This window comes from Rhea americana, unplaced genomic scaffold (genome assembly GCF_003343005.1).
Source record: "Rhea americana isolate MKP2758 unplaced genomic scaffold, rheAme1 scaffold_69, whole genome shotgun sequence".
Classification (NCBI taxonomy): domain Eukaryota; kingdom Metazoa; phylum Chordata; class Aves; order Rheiformes; family Rheidae; genus Rhea; species Rhea americana.
In genome coordinates this window covers 1,027,126-1,045,752 of record NW_028186856.1, presented here as the reverse complement: position 1 = coordinate 1,045,752, position 18,627 = coordinate 1,027,126, and the positions used below count along the sequence as shown (strand labels likewise).

Sequence of the window (18,627 nt, the reverse complement as noted above, 5' to 3'; positions counted from 1 at the left end):
GATAAAAAGTGCTGGCTTTAGGTCTGTGAGACCCTTATATCTAGACAGCAAGGCTGGCCAGGACTGTCAGCACTGATGCACGGGCCTGTGTATCATGCACCTGAGTACAGGGTTGTGCACCAAAGTGCAGCCATTGCCAGCTGGYTCATCAAAYCACAAAGATGTTCTGCTGCACAGARGTTTCAGGTGTGAAGCTGCTCACAAGTGTTTCACAGCTTATTTAAGGGTGAAAAGGTAGAAATATAAACACAGCCTGATACCTGTCCAGCTTCTTTCTCTAGAAGCTTTACCTGTTGCTTACTGGTTGGCTTTGCATTGCACGTGCAGTTCCTAAACTAAGGAAGAGAAATTCTGCTACGTGGCATTTGCACTTCAAACCTCAGACCCGCCCCCCCCCCTTTTTTTTCCCCCTAAACAAACTTGTCCTAAGTGTCACTTGGGTGCTAGGTTTCTTTCGTGCTTTGTTTGTTTGTTTTCTTCAGACAAACAGGAACCGGAGTATGTGTGTCTGGAAAGGAAGGAAACTGCAGCTGACCCATATTCTGAAGCTGGAGCTTGTCCTCACAGATCGCCAAGGCTGCTGAAAGGATGTGGCAAAACACCAGCTTTCTCTCTTAAAAACAGAGGTAAGCAACTTACAAGTTCACATGGGCAACGCTGAACTTGCAGCATGTTTTGCATGTCTTCTACAGGTTTRCTTTTAAGTAAGCAAAAAGCTTACATAGAAGGTTTTTGAAGCCAAAGATGCATGTGTTCAAGGACCTAAAAAGRCTGGCTACACCAATGCTAAACTCACTTTCACATGCCCACATGTGAATGTCTAACCCTGCCCATAATTCATTCCCAAACTTAGATACTACTTGGCATGGTCAGAGTGGAAAAAGAAGTGTTCAAATATTTCAAACCCTGTACATATAATCATTCATGTCTTGGGAGCAGCAGCACTTATTTAAAATTCCCCACATTAATGCTGTGAGTCAGTGCTCTACTTGCATCCATCTGCATTTTTTCTTTTCATCAAATAAGTCTTTTACTTGCTGGAGCTGTTTCTGGACTTCTTCAAACCCCTGTTCTCGCTCAAGTTTGCTGATGATCTGTTAAAAATTAGGAAGAAAGAATAATTTTTTTAGTGCTTATTTTATTTGCTACTTGCTCCTTTTTCTGCATTGAAACAAATACTGGCAAAAAAAATCCACCTGAATGCATGCCTACATGTAAATTTTTTTCCCTGACTTTAACACTTTTTATTTTTGTAGTTTTCCTTACAAGCAATTATGATTACAGGATTTGCGACACTTCTACAAAACAACAAATGACAAAGCCAAGCTAGAAAACAAAACAAACTCCACACATTAACCTAATATTAAAGTGTGAGGCAAAGCCAGTGCTCTACTTTTACCATAGATGAGTTTTGCGATTGATCTCTTATCCCCTGCCTTGTCCTCTAAACTGTGGGTGCAGCAAACTGCCTCTTTTCCTCTAACTGGGCCACTTGGCACCGGATCAGGTGATAGGAAGGAGCACTACTCTTCTCCAAAACCCCTTTGCTAGCAACTCTACAAAGCAGAGGGAGGGTAAGGAAAAGTTTAGCTCCTGCTATTTTCAAACGAGCTAAAAAGGCCATTAAGATTAGAAAGCATTCTGAAGTCTCCTGTGTCAGCAATTTAACTAGCACAATAAATTGTAGTGACTTCCGAAGCGTCGTTCTAAACCTCTTCTAAGAGGCAAAGGTCATGATTCGAGACAGAAGGCAGAAAATTGGAGATGTTAGAGGCAGCAGTAAGCTAGCTGGCAGGTGACTGACAGCTGGTCGCTTAGGGCAAGCGCTGATGTGGTGCTGTTGAGGAAGGAAGAGAGAAAGATCTGGTTGCTGGGCGACCTGGACAACCTGCTGAAAGTGGTAACTAGGCCTTCAGGCAACGCATCGCAGCTGGCTCTCATCTGCGTCCCCGTGCCGGCGCAGCTAGCTCTGCTCAGGGAGCCAGGCAGCCGGGAGTGGAGAACCCTATCATGCAAAGCAGAGGGCAGGGATTTTCTTACAAAGGAGCTTAGCGATAGCCTGCGACTAAGTGCTTTTGGGTTGAGAAAAGACTTCTTTCGTTAGCCATAGCAGGGACTGGAAACTGCAGCTTATTTTCTTTAAGAGAGAAAATAAAAYGCTCTGCTATTGGAGCAGAGGATAAGAGGGCAGTGACAAGCAAGAAGCAGATACCTTTTGCTGTAAGGCTGCTATGCTGAGGCGCTTGTACTGACTTGTTAAGGTGAGATCCCCAGTGCTACAATCTGATTTGATTTCTGCATCTTCAGGAAGTGGAACGTGTGCACAGGAGTTGTGACAGGCATTAACACGCACTCCACAAACACTAAAACAGGAAGTCTAGAATATATAGGATCTTTCTGAAAACTGCGAGCAGTGTTTTATTTTGTATGTCTCTGTGAAAACAGCAGCAAGAGTTACAAACCTTTGGCCTGTGACCCCTTCAAGAAGGAGGATTTCCAGCCACACTTGGGGGCTACGCTGCTCTGGCCCTATGCAGCTTGGTGGCAAGAGCAGCCTTGGCTGCATCCCTGGCAGTCTCTGAAGTGAACAGCAAGTCACAAGCCAGGCCAGACCTTGTTTAGTTTGTCAAGCCTGACTTCCAAGCGTGAAATAGCAAGTTAACATTACAGGGTAAGCAGGAATAGCAGATATGCTTACCTCATCGTAGTATCTCCCTATGTATTTGTAGATTTCAAACAAGGCCACTTCCTCATTAAATTCATTTTCATGTTTCTAAAACAGAAAACAGTTCTGGTTAGGTAGTTCTTTTTTTTTTTTTTTTTTTAAAAAAAAAAAGAGGTAATAGGAAAGAAAATGAAGTTCTCACTTCTCAACCATACCTTTGATTCCTGAGTTAAAAATTCTTCAACTTCTGAAGTGGTCAGTGGAGGCAGATCCCTGATGGCTTTGTAATATGCTTTCACCTCTTCCTTGTAGAGTGGAATGTCCTTAGCATAGAGAAGTTTATTTGTTGGTGCTTCCTTAAAAGAAAATATTTGAAGCCTTGTCAATTTTAACAGCACAGATTTCCTGAGGTTCCACCTCCCCATAGTTAATTGTATCTAATTGGGTCTGTTCTCAGTGTGATTCGTTTCTCTTTGCAGTGGTTACATGCAAGGAATCAAGGTTATGAAATAAAGATGAAGAACAGACAAAGGACTGTGGTAACAGCGCGTTGTGTTTCATGACAGTTGCCAAATAATTATTTCTATTGGCATCAGCAGCATTAAACATTTGTCCCTTAGACATATTTTTCTTTCTTGCTTCCTCCCCTCTACCCTCGCAAGACCTGATTGATTGTGAAAGCTGACCCAAAGGGCTTGAGGCTGATACTCTATTTACATACAGGATACAGCAGTGCTGTGAAAGTTCCTCTCGGGTAACATGCCAGACCATCTTGCTAGACCCTGTGCTGGTAGAGGTTCCCCTACTGGGGCAAAAAATACTTTGGTCCCTACTCCTTCCGCTCAGGAGTTCATGAAGGTCTAGAGCTGACTGCCAGGCACACAGAGCCAAAGTGAATTTTCCCCTGTGCTGGACAGCAGCAACCAGGTCAGCACGGACTTTCCAGGCAGCTCTAGGCTCATCCAAGGAAATGCTGACGTTTGCGGTAGGAGCTAAAGCCCCACCTGGAAACCATGTTTTCAGAATGTAAATGTGGGGGCAGGTCATTTCCTGTAACAGCTCTAGTTTAACTTACGGGGAAGAAAATGACATACCCGTGCAATAGCTTGTCGCTACTGTGACAATCAGTGCTGAAATGATTTTAAATATGMTTGTTTTCTAAGTGGTTAAAGGATATTTTAAGAGAAATGCTAGAAATCATGAAAATAAATACATCTTACTAAAAGGCCACACGACCTTAACTACATTGTACACATTCATCAGGTTTCATCATCCCTTTTTTCCAAAGGCTCATGCAGCTGTTATATCAACAGCACTTTACTGTTAAGTGTAGCAGTTGCAGAATCTTAACAGAGCATGTTTATTTTCAGTTTTTCATCAAGTAAGTGGTGATTAGTTTTTAATTTATGACACTTCACTCCTAAAGGTAATGTGCTTATTTATCTTATTTTAACGGATAATGTTCATATCTATAGAAAATTAATCCATTTTTATGTAATTTTTTTTCAGGCTAAAAAATCGCTAGTTGTGGGGTGTGGTGGTGCTGGTGGGGGGGTTAGTAGTAGTATGAACCTGAACATAATGTTTCCTGCTTCAGTCCAAAGAAAAGGAAAATAGCCTCAGGAAAAAAATAAAGTATTTCTGATCCCCAGAGTTTGGGACATGGTACTAAAGAGCTTCTGAATATAAGATTTATGGACTTTTTTTTTCCAGTAAGTAATTCTGGAGAAAAAAGAGAGCAGCTAATACATTGTGAAAAGAACTGTTTCAAATTTCAGAAATTTGAAAATTTCAGAAACTTTCCTTGAATTTTCCTTATAACATGAGTTTTCTGCACATCAGTGTGTGGCAGAAATATTTGGACTACTTATCAAATAATGTTAATACTTTCAAGACCTTTAGTTAAGCTGTTAAAAAAAATTAGTATCTTTCAGTTTCCACCTTTTTCCCCACATTGTATAAATACAATGTGTAGAAATTAATCACACAAGATAAGCAGCAGCAGCAGTTAACTATAAATATGACATTCTGGTAGCTGTATCCTGGCAGTGAATTCCTCAGTTGTGTGAGTTAAAAGTATCAWGGAACAGAAAACTGGCCTAATGAAGCCGGTGACACTCTAACTGCTCTAACTTCGGCAGACCCAGCATTTCATCCCCTAAATCATTGTACAGTTAAGACAGGCATACACTGGGAAAATAGCAAAAGATGTGAAGCATTACCTTCCCCAGAGTCTGTTCTGCTAGAGAAAAGGCATCCATGAAAGCTTGTGCAATTACAGACAAACAGCCATCTATATGTGAAGTCTTCTTAATATCAAAGACAAATTGAGGATTCTTCAGTATGTTCACCCAGAAGCGAAGAGGAAGACTAGGCAGAGAAAGGACAAGCATCTTAAATTTAACCTCTTAGGTCACACAACTGCTATTAAAATGGTAGTTTAATTGCACTGCATTCATGAAAAGAAGCACAACTCTCTGCTGCTTATTCACGTTAAAAGGGATCAGCAAACAAACACCTTGGAGCAAACACCTCAGTCAAGTCAGCTCTCCAGCTTCAAATTGCAGTAAATAATGTTCTCAAACTGCACATACTTCTTTGAGTGTGAAGTCAGTGTGCAGACTCAAAAGTCCTGTAAGCTACATTTGTGTACAGATATTAAGCTGTATCTGTATCTAATCTATGTATTACACTTACTGGGACCCACAAAGCCAAACCACAGAAGTCAGTGGGCAAACCACTTTGTTTCTGCATTTTTATGTTTTCACAAGCTGTAATAACTGTGATGGTCTTTGCTTTAGCATGATCACACTTTGTCACAGCAGTCTTTGGAACAGCACTTAATGCTGTCAGCCTTTTCACTCAAACAAAATCTTACTCTTCTGATCGCATGTGATCTGTTCTGCCTTTGCAATTACGTTCTCGGAAAATGCACGTGCTCATGTGCGTATGAGTACACGTAAGCGTACCTGTTGGTTTTCCATATATGGACCACATCAGGGTCTGTAATTTTTTTGCTCTCAGCCTGGGCATCCAGAAAGTCAAAGAAGTACTTGATGGCAACAGGTGCTTTATTGTTTGGTAAACTCCAAATGCTTCTGAAGAGCTTTTCAACAACTGAATGAACTGCGACCTGAAAAGTAAGAAAATGAGCAGTGCTATTATTACACATGAAAAGAACAAGATTTCTTGTCTCACCGAGCTGAACGTGCTCCAGGGAACCACACACAGAAACTACAATAAACTTGCAGCAAACATTTAGGGCATAGGTTATTAACAAATAAGATAGTCAAAAAACGTCCAAACTACAAAATACACTATAACAAGCTGCTTTTACATCCCACTAACTATTGCTTTGCTGACAGAATTGTGTTAAACTTCATGATAAATCAGAGGTGGGAGGAATCATTTGTAAGGTTTCCTGAACAAAGGAAACAAACATCGGCTCTTTGGGTAACTGCATCTTTTCTAAAGGTATTTGGACTCCATTTCTTACTACTAACACTGTAGTAAGAGTACAGTGAGGAAAAGCAGTTTAACTAGGTGTCTAGAGGGCTGGTCTTCATCGTGCCATCAGAGACGCATGCTGAGCTGTTCTTCTCATCAGCACTTCACTGATCTAACTCTGAGATAATGGCACTGGGTGACACAGAAAGATGCTGATTTTAGAGAAGAGGAACTGAAAACTGGATACTTCTGATCCAGAAGCAAAGCTACTTAGCAAGGCCTTGATTGCTGCTGTACCCACTGACATCCTCACAAAATAACTAGAGGCAAAGCAAAACACTATTATTTGTTTTGTGCTTTTTTTTCTTTGCATGTGTTCTGAAGCCCAATACATCTGACCTTCCTCTTAACAAGAAGGATTTAAGTGTATCGCAGTCCCTGTTGGGTTACTGGCCTGCTCATTTCATGTACCAAACTCCGAACTCAGACTGTGTGTGTGTGTATAAGAGAGAAGGACATGGTTCAGTGCAACATGCTTCAGTGCATGGCATATCACAGACAGGATTTTGCAGTGAAGGATCTCAGAGCACTGTTGTTCAGAGCTCTGTCTTACTTTGAAGAAAGAGGTGATTAATTTAAAGGCTCTTTCCCAAGAGGCTGCTCTTTTCTTTTGTGCTTCAGTATCATAAAATACTATTAGTTTATCCCAACAATTCCTAAGGGATTATGCTAGTTTCTATGCCTCTTGAGAAATAAGCAGTCTTGTCTCTCACTTTGGGTAGCATCCCAAATTACTTTAGATGCTATCAACAATGTAATTAGTTAATGAGTGATAGATTATTAAATGCAAGAGGGCCATAATGAGCATCCCTTCAGGCCTCTTTTATCACATAGCTCTGTGTTGTGTACTGATTAATATTTTAGGTAATATGTCATTGCAAAGAGTTTTATCTCCTCTTTGAATAAGTCAGGAACAAGATGGTATTACTGGAAACAGTAAGCAGGGCTTATTCCTAAAGAATGTGTATTGTATAAATTAGATAATTATATTATAAATTGCACAGACCTTGTTTTTCAAATTCATCTAGTAACTTTGAACACTCAGCCTGAGACCCTAAAAGATCATGTCATTTCAGCCAGACAGGGGGCAATATTTTCTGAAAGACAAGCCTTGGCAGGTGCCACTAGGCTGAGCAGCTAGAGAGTGAGGAAATTGTTGACTGAAGGCTCTCTCCCCAGAAAGGACAGTTCTCACTCTGTTGAACTCAATGGCAAAACTGACTTCCCATAGCCTTCAATAACTACAGTTTTTTGACAAAAATGTTGTGAATGACGAGATAGACAGCATGCATAATGAAGGCTGCATAATTCCTGCTTTATTTTTTTTTCTACTGCACCAAACTTAACACCAGCGCTCTCCCAAAACAAGCCCTTATCATTTACCTTGGTTGACAAAAGGTTTGTCAAATACATTTCTTTCACTTTGAATTTTTGCTTTCCTTTGTGACCTGCTCCTTTTACATCTTTGTTTGCTTCAGAGTCTGGTAAAATCTGTTATGAAGAGATCAGAGAGGTTACACAGATAGGAACATTTAGTATTAAAACTACCACTTAATAGTATATTTACTAAACTCACCAAATGACAGTGTTTGTCAGAGTAGTCCACATCTAAACAACAGAAAGTAGAAAGCAAACAGGCATTAATGAAATGCACAGTTATAGGCTTGTGAATTCATGGCTCTGGCAGGCTCTGGTCTTTGCAGCAGGGTACATGTTAGGATGCAGAGTGCACAGGCTCAGAGTCACGCTCTCATGCCAGCAGTGTAGGGGAAGCCTTAGAGAAAAGGACAGGTCCTGGCCTGCGTCCCTGGTGCCAGCCTCTAACTAGGACCATTAAGCTAGACTGTTGTCACCTGCTGCCAGGGTAAGCCACCAGCAATCAGAGCTCCTGTGAAAGGAGGAGGGTAAACAGAGGAGGATTTGATTGCATTGTTTCTCCCTAGGGGCTAGAGAAAGTCTAGCCAGAGCCACGTACATCCCAGATAAACAGGTGAGTGAGATGAACAGACCCCTTGTAACAGGGGGTTGAGACAGCTGAGTCAAACTTTCAGAAACACAGCAAAGAGAGCAATGAAAATTCTGAAATTGTGTTTTATACATTATGCCTGTCACTGTACAGTGGCACTGTCATGTCTGTGATGCATATCACAGGGTACTGGAGCAGGGTATGTTTTCTAAGTTGGTCTCATCAGCCAGAGTTTTGTGGCATTTGGGCTTCCATGCCCYATTTTCTTGCCAATTAGTTTGTATCTTTAAGCACTCGGTTGCCAAAGACTGTAGGTCCTTCTGGCTCTGCTTCGCCTTCTTTCCTCCTCTTAGGCCAGAGGCAGAGTAAAGTGGCTGTCCCTTTGGCTCTGTGGTATCAAAGTGCCAATTTTTCTGACCACCTATTGACTATGACACAACCTGTCATATCTCAGCTCTTTGTGTTCCCAGCCCATTCTTCACAAAAGATTAAATAGGTTGCAGTTCCCGTGTTACCTGTTGGGGTGTTTGTTTTCTTTTTGAAGACTTTTATAGTTGCTCCATTTGAAATCTGAARGCAAAAACAAACATATCTTGCTGAAATAGATATGAAAAATCCACAAACCTTCAGTTTCATTTCCTCTGCCCATGTCTGTCACTGMGCAGCGCAGGAGCGTGCGAGCCTGCTCTGCTCCCTGCACGGTGTTGTGGCTCTCTGCAGGCAGCCGGAGCTGGATTTTCAAGCACGTGCCACAGTTGCAGTTTCTGTAGCCATACCTGGACCCGTGGGAAGCCAGCACTTCTGAGAATCCAGCYTTTAAGGCCTTTCCATTTCCCTGATTTTTCTGGTTTAGCCCTAGTCTGAACATTTCATTTTCATGTCTTGCTTTGTGGCTCTTTTTGCATTCATCTTTCTACAGATTCTTCAGGCTGGATTCTGTGGCTCCAGTTCAGCTGTATTTTATGGGAAGGTGGAGCAGGGAAGGGAACACAAGGATGATTTCTATTCCAGCCCCCTTCCTTTTAGCTCCATCTTTCCCAGCATTTCCCCAGGCGAGTGAGGTGAGGTGGAGCAGATGACACCTTTTTCCCCCATTCTCTGTGGAGGGACCATGTTGAGATACTCATAAAGCCTAACCTAGTGCTCCTAAAAACTATTTCCAATCTTCAGTTCCCAAAGTGACCGAAATATTTGTGCCTGTGATCCATAGCCAAGCACCTTGGGATTTCTGCAAAAATTTTACCCCTCTGCTGCTCTGAATTTATAGTGCTGCTAGGATAGTAACTATTATCTTTAAAAGAAATTGGCAAGTCATGCTCTTATTGACAACGAACAACTCCAGAACATCTCCCACCGAGTACTACACCACTGCTCTGCTGTCAAATGCTAGGTTTTGCCAAGTGCTAGTATACTTTCCTCTATAATTACAAAAACAACTGGCCAGTTTTAGGAAGGGATCTCTGCCAAAGTAATTTAAGTGTTTTTCAAACCTTGGCAGCTAGCCTGGTGTGAGAAACCAGTTTAAACAGTAAGATACTCTATCAAAAGCTGTGTCTTGCGCCAAATAAATCTGCACTTACACTTGCTCCTGGAAAGTAAATACAGTCTATTTTATGAGCCTTATTTTTTTCAGTGTTTCCATTTATCATATAGCATTTCACAACTCCTCTTCCAGACCAAGCTGCTGACAAACTCCGAGCACTTTAAGACCGCACTACCAACGCGATACAGCTAGCTTGCGACATGAGGCAAGAACAAGAGTCCTCCTAACCTCGCTACCAGGTCCTGAAAGAGAGAACAGGACCAGGGCTACACAACAGCTCTGCCCCTCCCAAAGTGCAAGGTGATGTTTCCAGTCCCCTCCGAGAAGCAGGAGAGCAGCTTAAAGCTGCAATATGTCAGCTCCTATCCTGAGGAAAGGGACAGAGCACTGGGAACTGTGCTTCCCTCTGGGAACTGGAGCCACTGCAGTGCAGCCATGATCCAACCCTCTACCTTGGGTTTTATTTCTGGGACAAACGCTACTCTTAGCACTGAGTGGAATACACTTGCCCTTTTTTTATGATTACTCCAGTGGCCATACTTGCCCTTTCTTTCAGTGTAATCTATATGTATATATATAGATATATAKATATATATATATAGGAGAGGGAGGGAGGGAGAGAGAGAGAGAAGCCCTTCCTTTTGTGTCCTCCTACCTATACCACTTTTCATGGTGGGTTGTTCCCAGGGGCACCTCAAAACATTGTTACTTTGTGAGGAGCATTACTGAGGGCAATGAAGGGGGAGAAGGGAAATCTGTTCAGATCTACACGATATGGAGTACAGGTGCTTTGCAAAACAGAAGATGTAGTAAGGTGGCCCTTCTTTGCCCTCCAGGCCTGGTCCTGTCCTGTCCTATAAACCATTTGTTTTCAGTGAGCTCCTTGGATCCCACATTCAGCTCTGCTCACTAGTGCTGTGCCTGCTGCTGGTGTTTGTGGTGCTGCTACAGCTTGGGAAATTTGAGATCTGTGAGAGAACAGCAGTTCTGAAAGCTGCTCCTTAGCTCTCTCCTTAAACTAGAGTGGCATCATTTTTAAAATTAGTGTAGCAATTGTCTGCTTTTTCAAGTGATTAGCGATTCTGGGACATTCACAATACAAGCTGCTTTCTAGTGTTTAAGGCTGGCAAATAAAAGGAAAAATTCAGGTTTGCCACAACTTTCTAAGCACAATTGAAATGTAAGCTGAAATTCTTCACACTGTATATGCAGCATTTAATTTTCTTGTTTTTCTTGCTAACGGGACATCTTTAGATTCCTTTTAGGATTAATGTGTATAAAAAAAAACAATTGAAATGCAAATGGCTGATCTGCCTTGATGCCACTAAGCTTCTGCGTAAAACGTACAGTATTTTGTCATAGTTAGAAAAAGTGAACCAAAATATCTAACAGAGGCACCCAGTACAATTTCCTTAAGGCAGCTGCTAAGCTATAATTAGTATAGTTACAGCTTTGCAAAAACTGAACCTCCAGTGTAAGTTGTATCTGCCTGCAGAAACCACAAGAGAAAACAAGGGCTTGGTCAAAGATGCTCAGGGATGACAGTGACCAACTGGACAAAACTCCTCTGCTACAAAGTATTGCACCATGAGCTCTTGCTCAGGAAGCGTGAATAGCTGCTATTTAAAATCAGTGAGCACTTGGGACAGTTGCCCACAGTAATGAAGGCTTGTATTATCTTAACAGACAGTAGCTCAAATATTATTTAATCAGATTTACATCTATGTTCCTTAGACTTCTGCTGCATAGACACTGATTGCAACACTACGATGTCCTGATTTGTACAAAACCTTACTGAGTGGAGGCAAGTCCCACGCAAACCTAGAGATAAGATTCAAGAGAGGCACAGGAAAAGCTGTATTTCAAGTACTAGACTGTAACTGAGAACATTTGGGTTCCTCTCTGCCTCCCACGACATAAGGGGAGCAACAAACCCCTACAGAAATCTGTGAACTGGCTCCAAATGAGCTTGCTCTAGACTTGAACAGCCTAATGCTTCACCTAAGCTAGAAACAGTCCTGCTAGGACTCTCTGTTCCTGCCTAGTGATAGCACTGTACTGACTCATGTGGACCGCAATTTGTTCAGAGCTGGCTCTGCTTTCTCAGTGTCCTGAGACACACTGCATGACAAAGAAAGACCTACATTCACCAGCAAAACACCTAAATAAATAAAAATACACCATCGTGTTAAGAGCTAGATTTTCAAATTCAACAATTAAGCATGAAAAAAGCTCACTGAAAGCATTCAGCACATTAACCTCATTTTTAAAATCTAGCTGTAAGCATCAAAATGAGAGCTACCGTATCACCTGAGGCCAATCATCTGCTGTACATCTGACTCCAATCTCTCATCCTCTATTTTGTCCTGTGTCAGTGGAAATTCGTTGGAGAAGCAATGCCACTCACTATGCTTTTGCAAAGTGCTAAGCCCAAAAGGGCTCTGCCATTAGCTCTGGACCCTATATGTTGCTGAGTTGATGGATAGATTTGGAAATTTAGACATTGAAAAGGACAGGTTTATAGGTGGATGTGGAGGGGAAAAAATAGGGTATAAGTGGCCATACTGAATAGAAGAGGTAGTAGAGAGAATAGAGGAAGGAGACTGATGCACAAGGTCTCAAAAGAAAGAGCAAACTCATCTCAGCAGTTATTTCTATTCTGGCTTTCACTGAGCTTTCACAAGTATCACTGCTACCTGTTCAAATACTCAAAATATGAGGTGGTAAGAGATCAAGCGCATGGTGCTTATGGTGCAACAAAAAAGTAGCAGCAGAGACTAGAAGAGACTCAAGGCAATGCTCACAGCTAGAAATCAGATGCCCTTTTAACTGAATTTCCTAGCTGAAAGGGGAACAGTTTATCTGATATACCTAAACCAAGCACCCTCTGCAACACGCAAACCTCTCTGAAAACAGAAAACACATGACTCATCAGCAAGGAAGTTGTGCCACACACTTCTTCATTTCTACTGATCGTGCTCAGCTGTCCTTTCAAGACTTAGGATCAGTCAAGATATTTCTGTGCAGACAGTATTTAGGATTTGAGGAGAAACCAGACCACTGGTGTGGTGGCATCCTTACCTCATAATGACTGATGGTGTTCAGCCGCCTTATCCCATTTTCCATTGTCTCTGAGGAACCATCAATATCTAACAATTCTCTTTGTTGCTCCTCAGACACCAGTTCTGCAGAATGACAGCAATAAAACACAATTACATCCCAAATGCATTCTGTCTGTACAGAGTTTTGTAAAGAAAATCAACATCTATTTATTTTTAGACCAACAGATCCCAGCTGAGCGCTGTTTCTCTCTGATGGCTTCAATTATTGTAGGCTATTGGGGCTTCACTTTGTGYTGGTCCCAGTTTTCATAGGTGCTTTCATCTAATGCTGCCCAGGAATATCTAGCCAACAGCTCACAGGCCACTTGTAAAGACCAAGACCACACATCAGGTACCTGGTCACAGATATGCAGCTCTACTCCTGGCTCTTCTTTTCCTGAGAGCCCTGGCAGGTGGGCTGGCAGGTGACTGTCTTATGTAGGTGGTAGCCCTCTCCCACCACAATTTTTGCTAAAGGCCCCACGTGTGATAGCAATCATCAGCAGGGAGGAGTAGTCACTACGACAATTTTCCCATGCATCCATAGAGCACCTAAGATGCTCTCAGAGGGCACCCACACGCAGGTCACAAAATCTGGTCCCTTTGGTCTACTTGTGGTCACTGTCTTTTCTGGTGGCAATTTGTTATCTGGTAAAGGACAAACATATATGCACAATAGGCTTCAACTCCGGATTCAGGAGAAGCTCTGGTAACTTGTCCTTCTCCCTTGCTTCTGAAATAAGCCATGTACAGCCTGGATACTAGAGTGAGTTTCCTTTTGATACTGCTGTGCAATCTGTATTACCAGTTCAGATCAGGAGTAAATGGTCTGAGGTACACTAATATCCACTGTGTGCTGTCAGTAACCATCTTAGTAGCCATCCCCTGAGCTTCCTCACAGCACTGTCTCTAGCCCTCTCTCTCTCTTGCTCTCTCTCTCGCTCTTTTTTTTTTTCCTAACAGTCACACCAGTCTGATTATTGCAAGTTCCTCCTTACATGGCCGTGTTGAGAATAGAAGAAAGATACATATGTAATATGCGTGCTTTTGAACTGTATGCTAAAATCCTTGTAGATGTGAATTCTAACGTTCAAACTAGTAGCATAAATGATCTAGTGTTTCCAAAGAAAATCATTACAATAAATAAACTCTGCCTAAAAGAGGCCAAAAAAAAAAATCAAAGCCAAAGGTAGGAATTCCTAAAAAAAAGAAAACTTCACAGAAAGAACAGTGAACTTGATAAAAAACATAAGACAGTGACATTCTCTTACCAAGACCTATTTCATCCAGCTGAAGACCATAGAGAAAACCATTCTTATTAAGAAATGCCTGAAGGCTCTTCTCCTTGACTTGCCCTATGGTGTCACAGTCCAGAACATTAACTTGGATAGTCTGACAGGCATCTCCACTCTCATTTTCTGGGATTTTTTCAAAGATGATGTTCACTGTCTGGGGAAAGAAACATGTGTTATTCTGACTTACAGGGAACACCTGGCATGGGAAACTCCTGCTGGCAATCCCAATAGCATATAAGCTCAGACACACTCCACTGGGTTTTTAGAATATTCATTATTAAAGCCATTTCAAATAAAGATTATTTGATGGAATTACACAATGAAACATTGAGAATTCCTTGTGTCTGAAAAATCAAAGACAAAAAGCTGTATGCATCCAAAAGCACATTTTGTATTCTATTTTTCTGCAAATCTATTTCAGTAAGTTACCACAAAAGACAGGAGACCATGAGAAATTATAATGTATGTTCTAAAAAAAGCATGCCTTTTATTTAAAATGGGTGTCTTAAAAGCAAAACTGTAAGTGACTAAAGATCTGATAAGGTTGCTAAGTAAGTCGTCATGGTAAGCGTGATTGATTTGGGGTAGACATGAAGCAATATTAAAATGTGCACACACATCAGAAAATTATGCTGTGTACTTTATACCATGCAGAAAATACACCTTCTCTGTAGATATCAGTGTCTGTCTGCACATAACCATGTCTCTGGAGGCAGCAGAGACAGGACCTCCTGCAGAAGCAGTGGAAAGGGAAAATATGTTGCAGCAAACACTCTGAAGTGGTCCAGACTCACATACAAAAGTGTGAATTTATTCTGCTGGCCATCACTGTGGGTCAAACACCCACATGGCCTGTCCAGTTATACCACCCCTGCCCTTCAGTTCACAGCTGCTCTTTGCTGGGAGACGACTCACAACTCCTCTGCTGGACTACACACGAAGCGCGCCTGGGGCTGGAGCAAGGCATCAACCCAGCTGGGGAACATCTCCAGGGAATCCTCTGGTCCAGCCAGGCACACCGACGGCTTTCCAAAAGGATGGAAAGAAGGACAAGCCCAGCGTTGCTAAGGCAAGATGATAACAGCAAAGACTTCCAATGCCACAGCCTGCTGCTTGCGGAGATAACATTGCTGTTCAGCTACATGAACATGGAGGCTCTGCTGCAGCTGTCTCAGGACAGAATTAAAACAAGTGTTTCAGATACCCTGTCTGCAAGTGAGATAGGGAAACGTGTACTTTGAATCCTTCTGGTTGTTGGACACTTCTGGTCAAATAAATGTCTTTTGATAGAAAAGTGAGGACTGTGGTTGTGACTCAGTAAAGGAATGATCGTTAGAAGAGGAAGCAACTAAAAACGTTCATTTTTTCTTGCTGTCATGTGAGGGAAAGAACTTCTGTCAAGTTGCTGCAGGGGCTTGTTCTCTCTCTTCTTAGATAAAAGAATAGTTATTAATAGCTGTAGAGTACTATTTTGTGCTTTATTGCCCAGCAAGAGTGGAAATTACCACCCACTGTTGATGAAAAAAAGGAGTCTAGTGAGGCATTCATGAACTTTACTACTTCTGCAGAAACTCAGGGAGTATTAAAAATAAGGTGGCAAAACTATAAACAGTAGGATTTAGTGAACACTAGGACATAACTGAAATAACTGAGAATGACTTAATTAGGACACAGAGGTGTTTAAGTGTGAGCAAAATGAGTCTACTGAAAGGACAGACCGAACAGAGAATGGGAGATGCAGGACCAGTGCCTGCAGAAGGAGACACAGGCTGGATGCCGTGCCTTGGGTTGGGACTTCATGTGGAAAACTAGTCAAAAAAATCTATTGGCGCAGGAGTGAGGGAGATGTGCTTGGCTAGGCCCACAGCCCAACTCAGCAGACAACCGTCCCCTCCTTGACTTTGACTGTCCTGAAGGCAGAGTCTTGTAGGATAATAATGGAAACTCCCCACTAGGTTTGAATCCAATAGTCGCTGTCTATTCCAGTCTCCCAAATGATCTTTCGAGGGTAGCTCTTCACTCTTTAACCGCTTTCAATTTGTCTTTACCCCCTTGGAAACATCTGAAGTGTAGCTGATCCTTCTGTCCTAACACTGTTCCTGTGCTGCAATGGTCATGTTCCTGTTTCTTCTGCAATTTCCTTTCCTTTCAGACTGCCAAGAGAAGCTGTCCTTTCCTTTGCTGCATTTCCCTTTTCGCACAAACTCTCACATTGCATATAAATGTGCTGCCTTTTCACTTGTTAACATGAGAGAGTCCTCCCATCCCTGCTCAACCCATTGCTGGGCAGCAGGAAGGCAAAAAGAGGGTTCTTGGCCTTTATGTAGGTGGCATTCAAGTCACTTATGTATTCCTTAATCAAAATCATCCATAATGCGAGGATAATAACATTTTACCACCCAAAGAAGTGGTCAGATGGGAAGAAATATTCATATAAACAGATATAAAAAGTCTCTAAACCAAGAGAGGCAGGCAGTTTTTCTGATACAATTTCTTGTAGAAATTAAGATTAAGTGATGAAACAATTGATAAGGAGCTAGAAAAGCCAATTATTACTGTGTCTTCACTCTGCAGTTAAAGTTTTCATAAATCGGATTCTACCTGCCTGACAGCACAACACCTGGCTTTAGAAACCATTAATCACAAGCCAACCATCACAATTACTGCATTTAGACACTAAATGTAGAACTGGAAAAAGAAACAGAAGTGACTGTAAAATAATGAAAGACCTTCTACAGTTAATCCTGAAGGTCAGAAAACATTAGAAAAATCATAGAAGGACACAGAAGTCCTGAAGAAACATCATAAGGTAGTTTTCTAAGCTAACTGTGCAAAGGAAGCTCAAAAGAAATACAAGTTAATTTATAGAAAGACTCAGGAGGAAATTACAGGCCATTTGATACAACCTAGTAATATGCAGAGTCGAGATTTCATGCACTGAAAATTAGTGGTTGGCAACAGAAAGTCAAAATGCTTTTCACCAGAGGCTTAACAGGTTGCAAGAATCGTTAAAGGCTATTTAAGGAGAACCAGGCAAGCATCTGGAACTACTTGTATGGGAACTAGCAAAAAAAAAAAAAAAAAAAAAAAAAAAAATCACTCATACAATGACAGCAATAAAGACACTTGAAGACAATGTTTACTGATGATCTTTCAAATTTCGAGTTTTCCTGAAAATAAATTTCAAACAATGAATTATCTAAGAAAAGAAAGCCATTAATAACTGTAACAGATAATAAATGAGATGTGGTTTGTTAAAGAAATGCTATAATACATTTTTTTTCTTAGTTGTAAAGAAAAAAATCATCTGGAAAATACAGAGGCTGTTAATCAGTATCCTGTTTTCTTTTCAGCTACGCATCTGAATGAAGTTTGTTTCCATTTATCGGACAAACTGAGAAAATGAGAGAAGCTTTTGTTCGGTAAAGGAGAATCATGCAAGGGAGACTGCACTGTAACATATAATACAATGATAACATAGAATACAACGAAATTGCMTCAAACCTCCTCCCATGTCTCCCAGACTATGAAATACAATGAACAAGAAAAGTCAGATTCATCGTACGATCCTTCTATAGCAGCCAGAACAGCTACCCACCRAGAGGTTACAGAACAGCCAACAAATTGGTAGAGAAAATGCTATGGGAGTTAAATCAAGGCTTGACAGGCACTACACAACGTAAGGGTTGTCCTCAGTCTGTGTCTAATGCAGCAGCCTCTCCTCTCCTCAGCGCTCGCTCTGCTCACTCCCTAGCAGGGATCGCTGTGCCCTGGCCTGCCGAYGAAAACCCCTGCATGTCACACGCCTTTAATAGGTCCCCATCTCTCACAAAGGGTGACGGTAATACCACATCACGGTGTCCTACCAGGAAATCGGATTCCCCTTCTCTGCTCGACTCCCTTATAGTCATCCCACTTCTTTTAACGCTCTTCTTTTAACTAGTGAAGCAGTTGAACACTTCAAACAGTCTTCAACCATGCAGCTTTGCTTCACTTTCAGTAATGGCTATTGGTTGAAAGGCTACATTAGATCAATTCTTCCCATCTGAAAATGCAAGCTGGTTTCAGCAAAGAGAATTCAACAGCCCAAATCCCTTTTTAAGAAGTAAGTAGTAACTAAGAGAAACTTGTAGCTCTTAAACATCCTAGTATCAAGTCTTCTATTTGAAGAAGTTTTCTCCTGTTTTTCCACAGGAGAGACTCCACCAAGAATATCTCCCAGGTCAGGCTCACATTGTGTAGGCTTTCTATTTAAAATGAAACATTTCGGTGAAATACTAACGCTCAGCTGTGCGCAATGCTTTTCATCAGTCATTGAGCAAATTATTCACTGAGGGGTGCAGCCGTTTGCCTGCCTGTGAGCAAGCAGCAACCTGTGAAAGGCTCCATGACACATCCAAGCCTCTTTCAAGGCACTTTTATTTCTCAGTAATCAGATATAAGCACACCACAAAACCACACAGCTCCTCAGCTCATACTGGACCAATGCTTTTAGAAGCATCTCTCTTTCAGCTTCCCTGCCTGAATATTTACTTCAGAAGCCAGTCTCT

At 41.6% G+C, this 18,627-nt stretch overlaps 1 protein-coding gene across 1 annotated transcript in view; it reads right to left on the bottom strand.

Annotated features, from left to right (window-relative positions):
• Positions 1-406: 406 nt before the first annotated feature.
• The window catches only part of PLXNC1 (plexin C1), a 69,600-nt gene continuing 51,379 nt past the window's right edge, over positions 407-18,627 (bottom strand). The window contains exons 22-31 of the mRNA XM_085321289.1: positions 14,054-14,231; positions 12,763-12,866; positions 8,654-8,708; positions 7,749-7,780; positions 7,556-7,663; positions 5,635-5,798; positions 4,888-5,035; positions 2,881-3,021; positions 2,699-2,773; positions 407-1,094 (exon numbers count right to left, since the gene is read on the bottom strand). Of these exons, the coding sequence (XP_085177415.1) occupies positions 978-1,094; positions 2,699-2,773; positions 2,881-3,021; positions 4,888-5,035; positions 5,635-5,798; positions 7,556-7,663; positions 7,749-7,780; positions 8,654-8,708; positions 12,763-12,866; positions 14,054-14,231 (1,122 nt within the window). The 3' untranslated portion in view covers positions 407-977. The remainder of the gene's footprint in view (positions 1,095-2,698; positions 2,774-2,880; positions 3,022-4,887; positions 5,036-5,634; positions 5,799-7,555; positions 7,664-7,748; positions 7,781-8,653; positions 8,709-12,762; positions 12,867-14,053; positions 14,232-18,627) is intronic.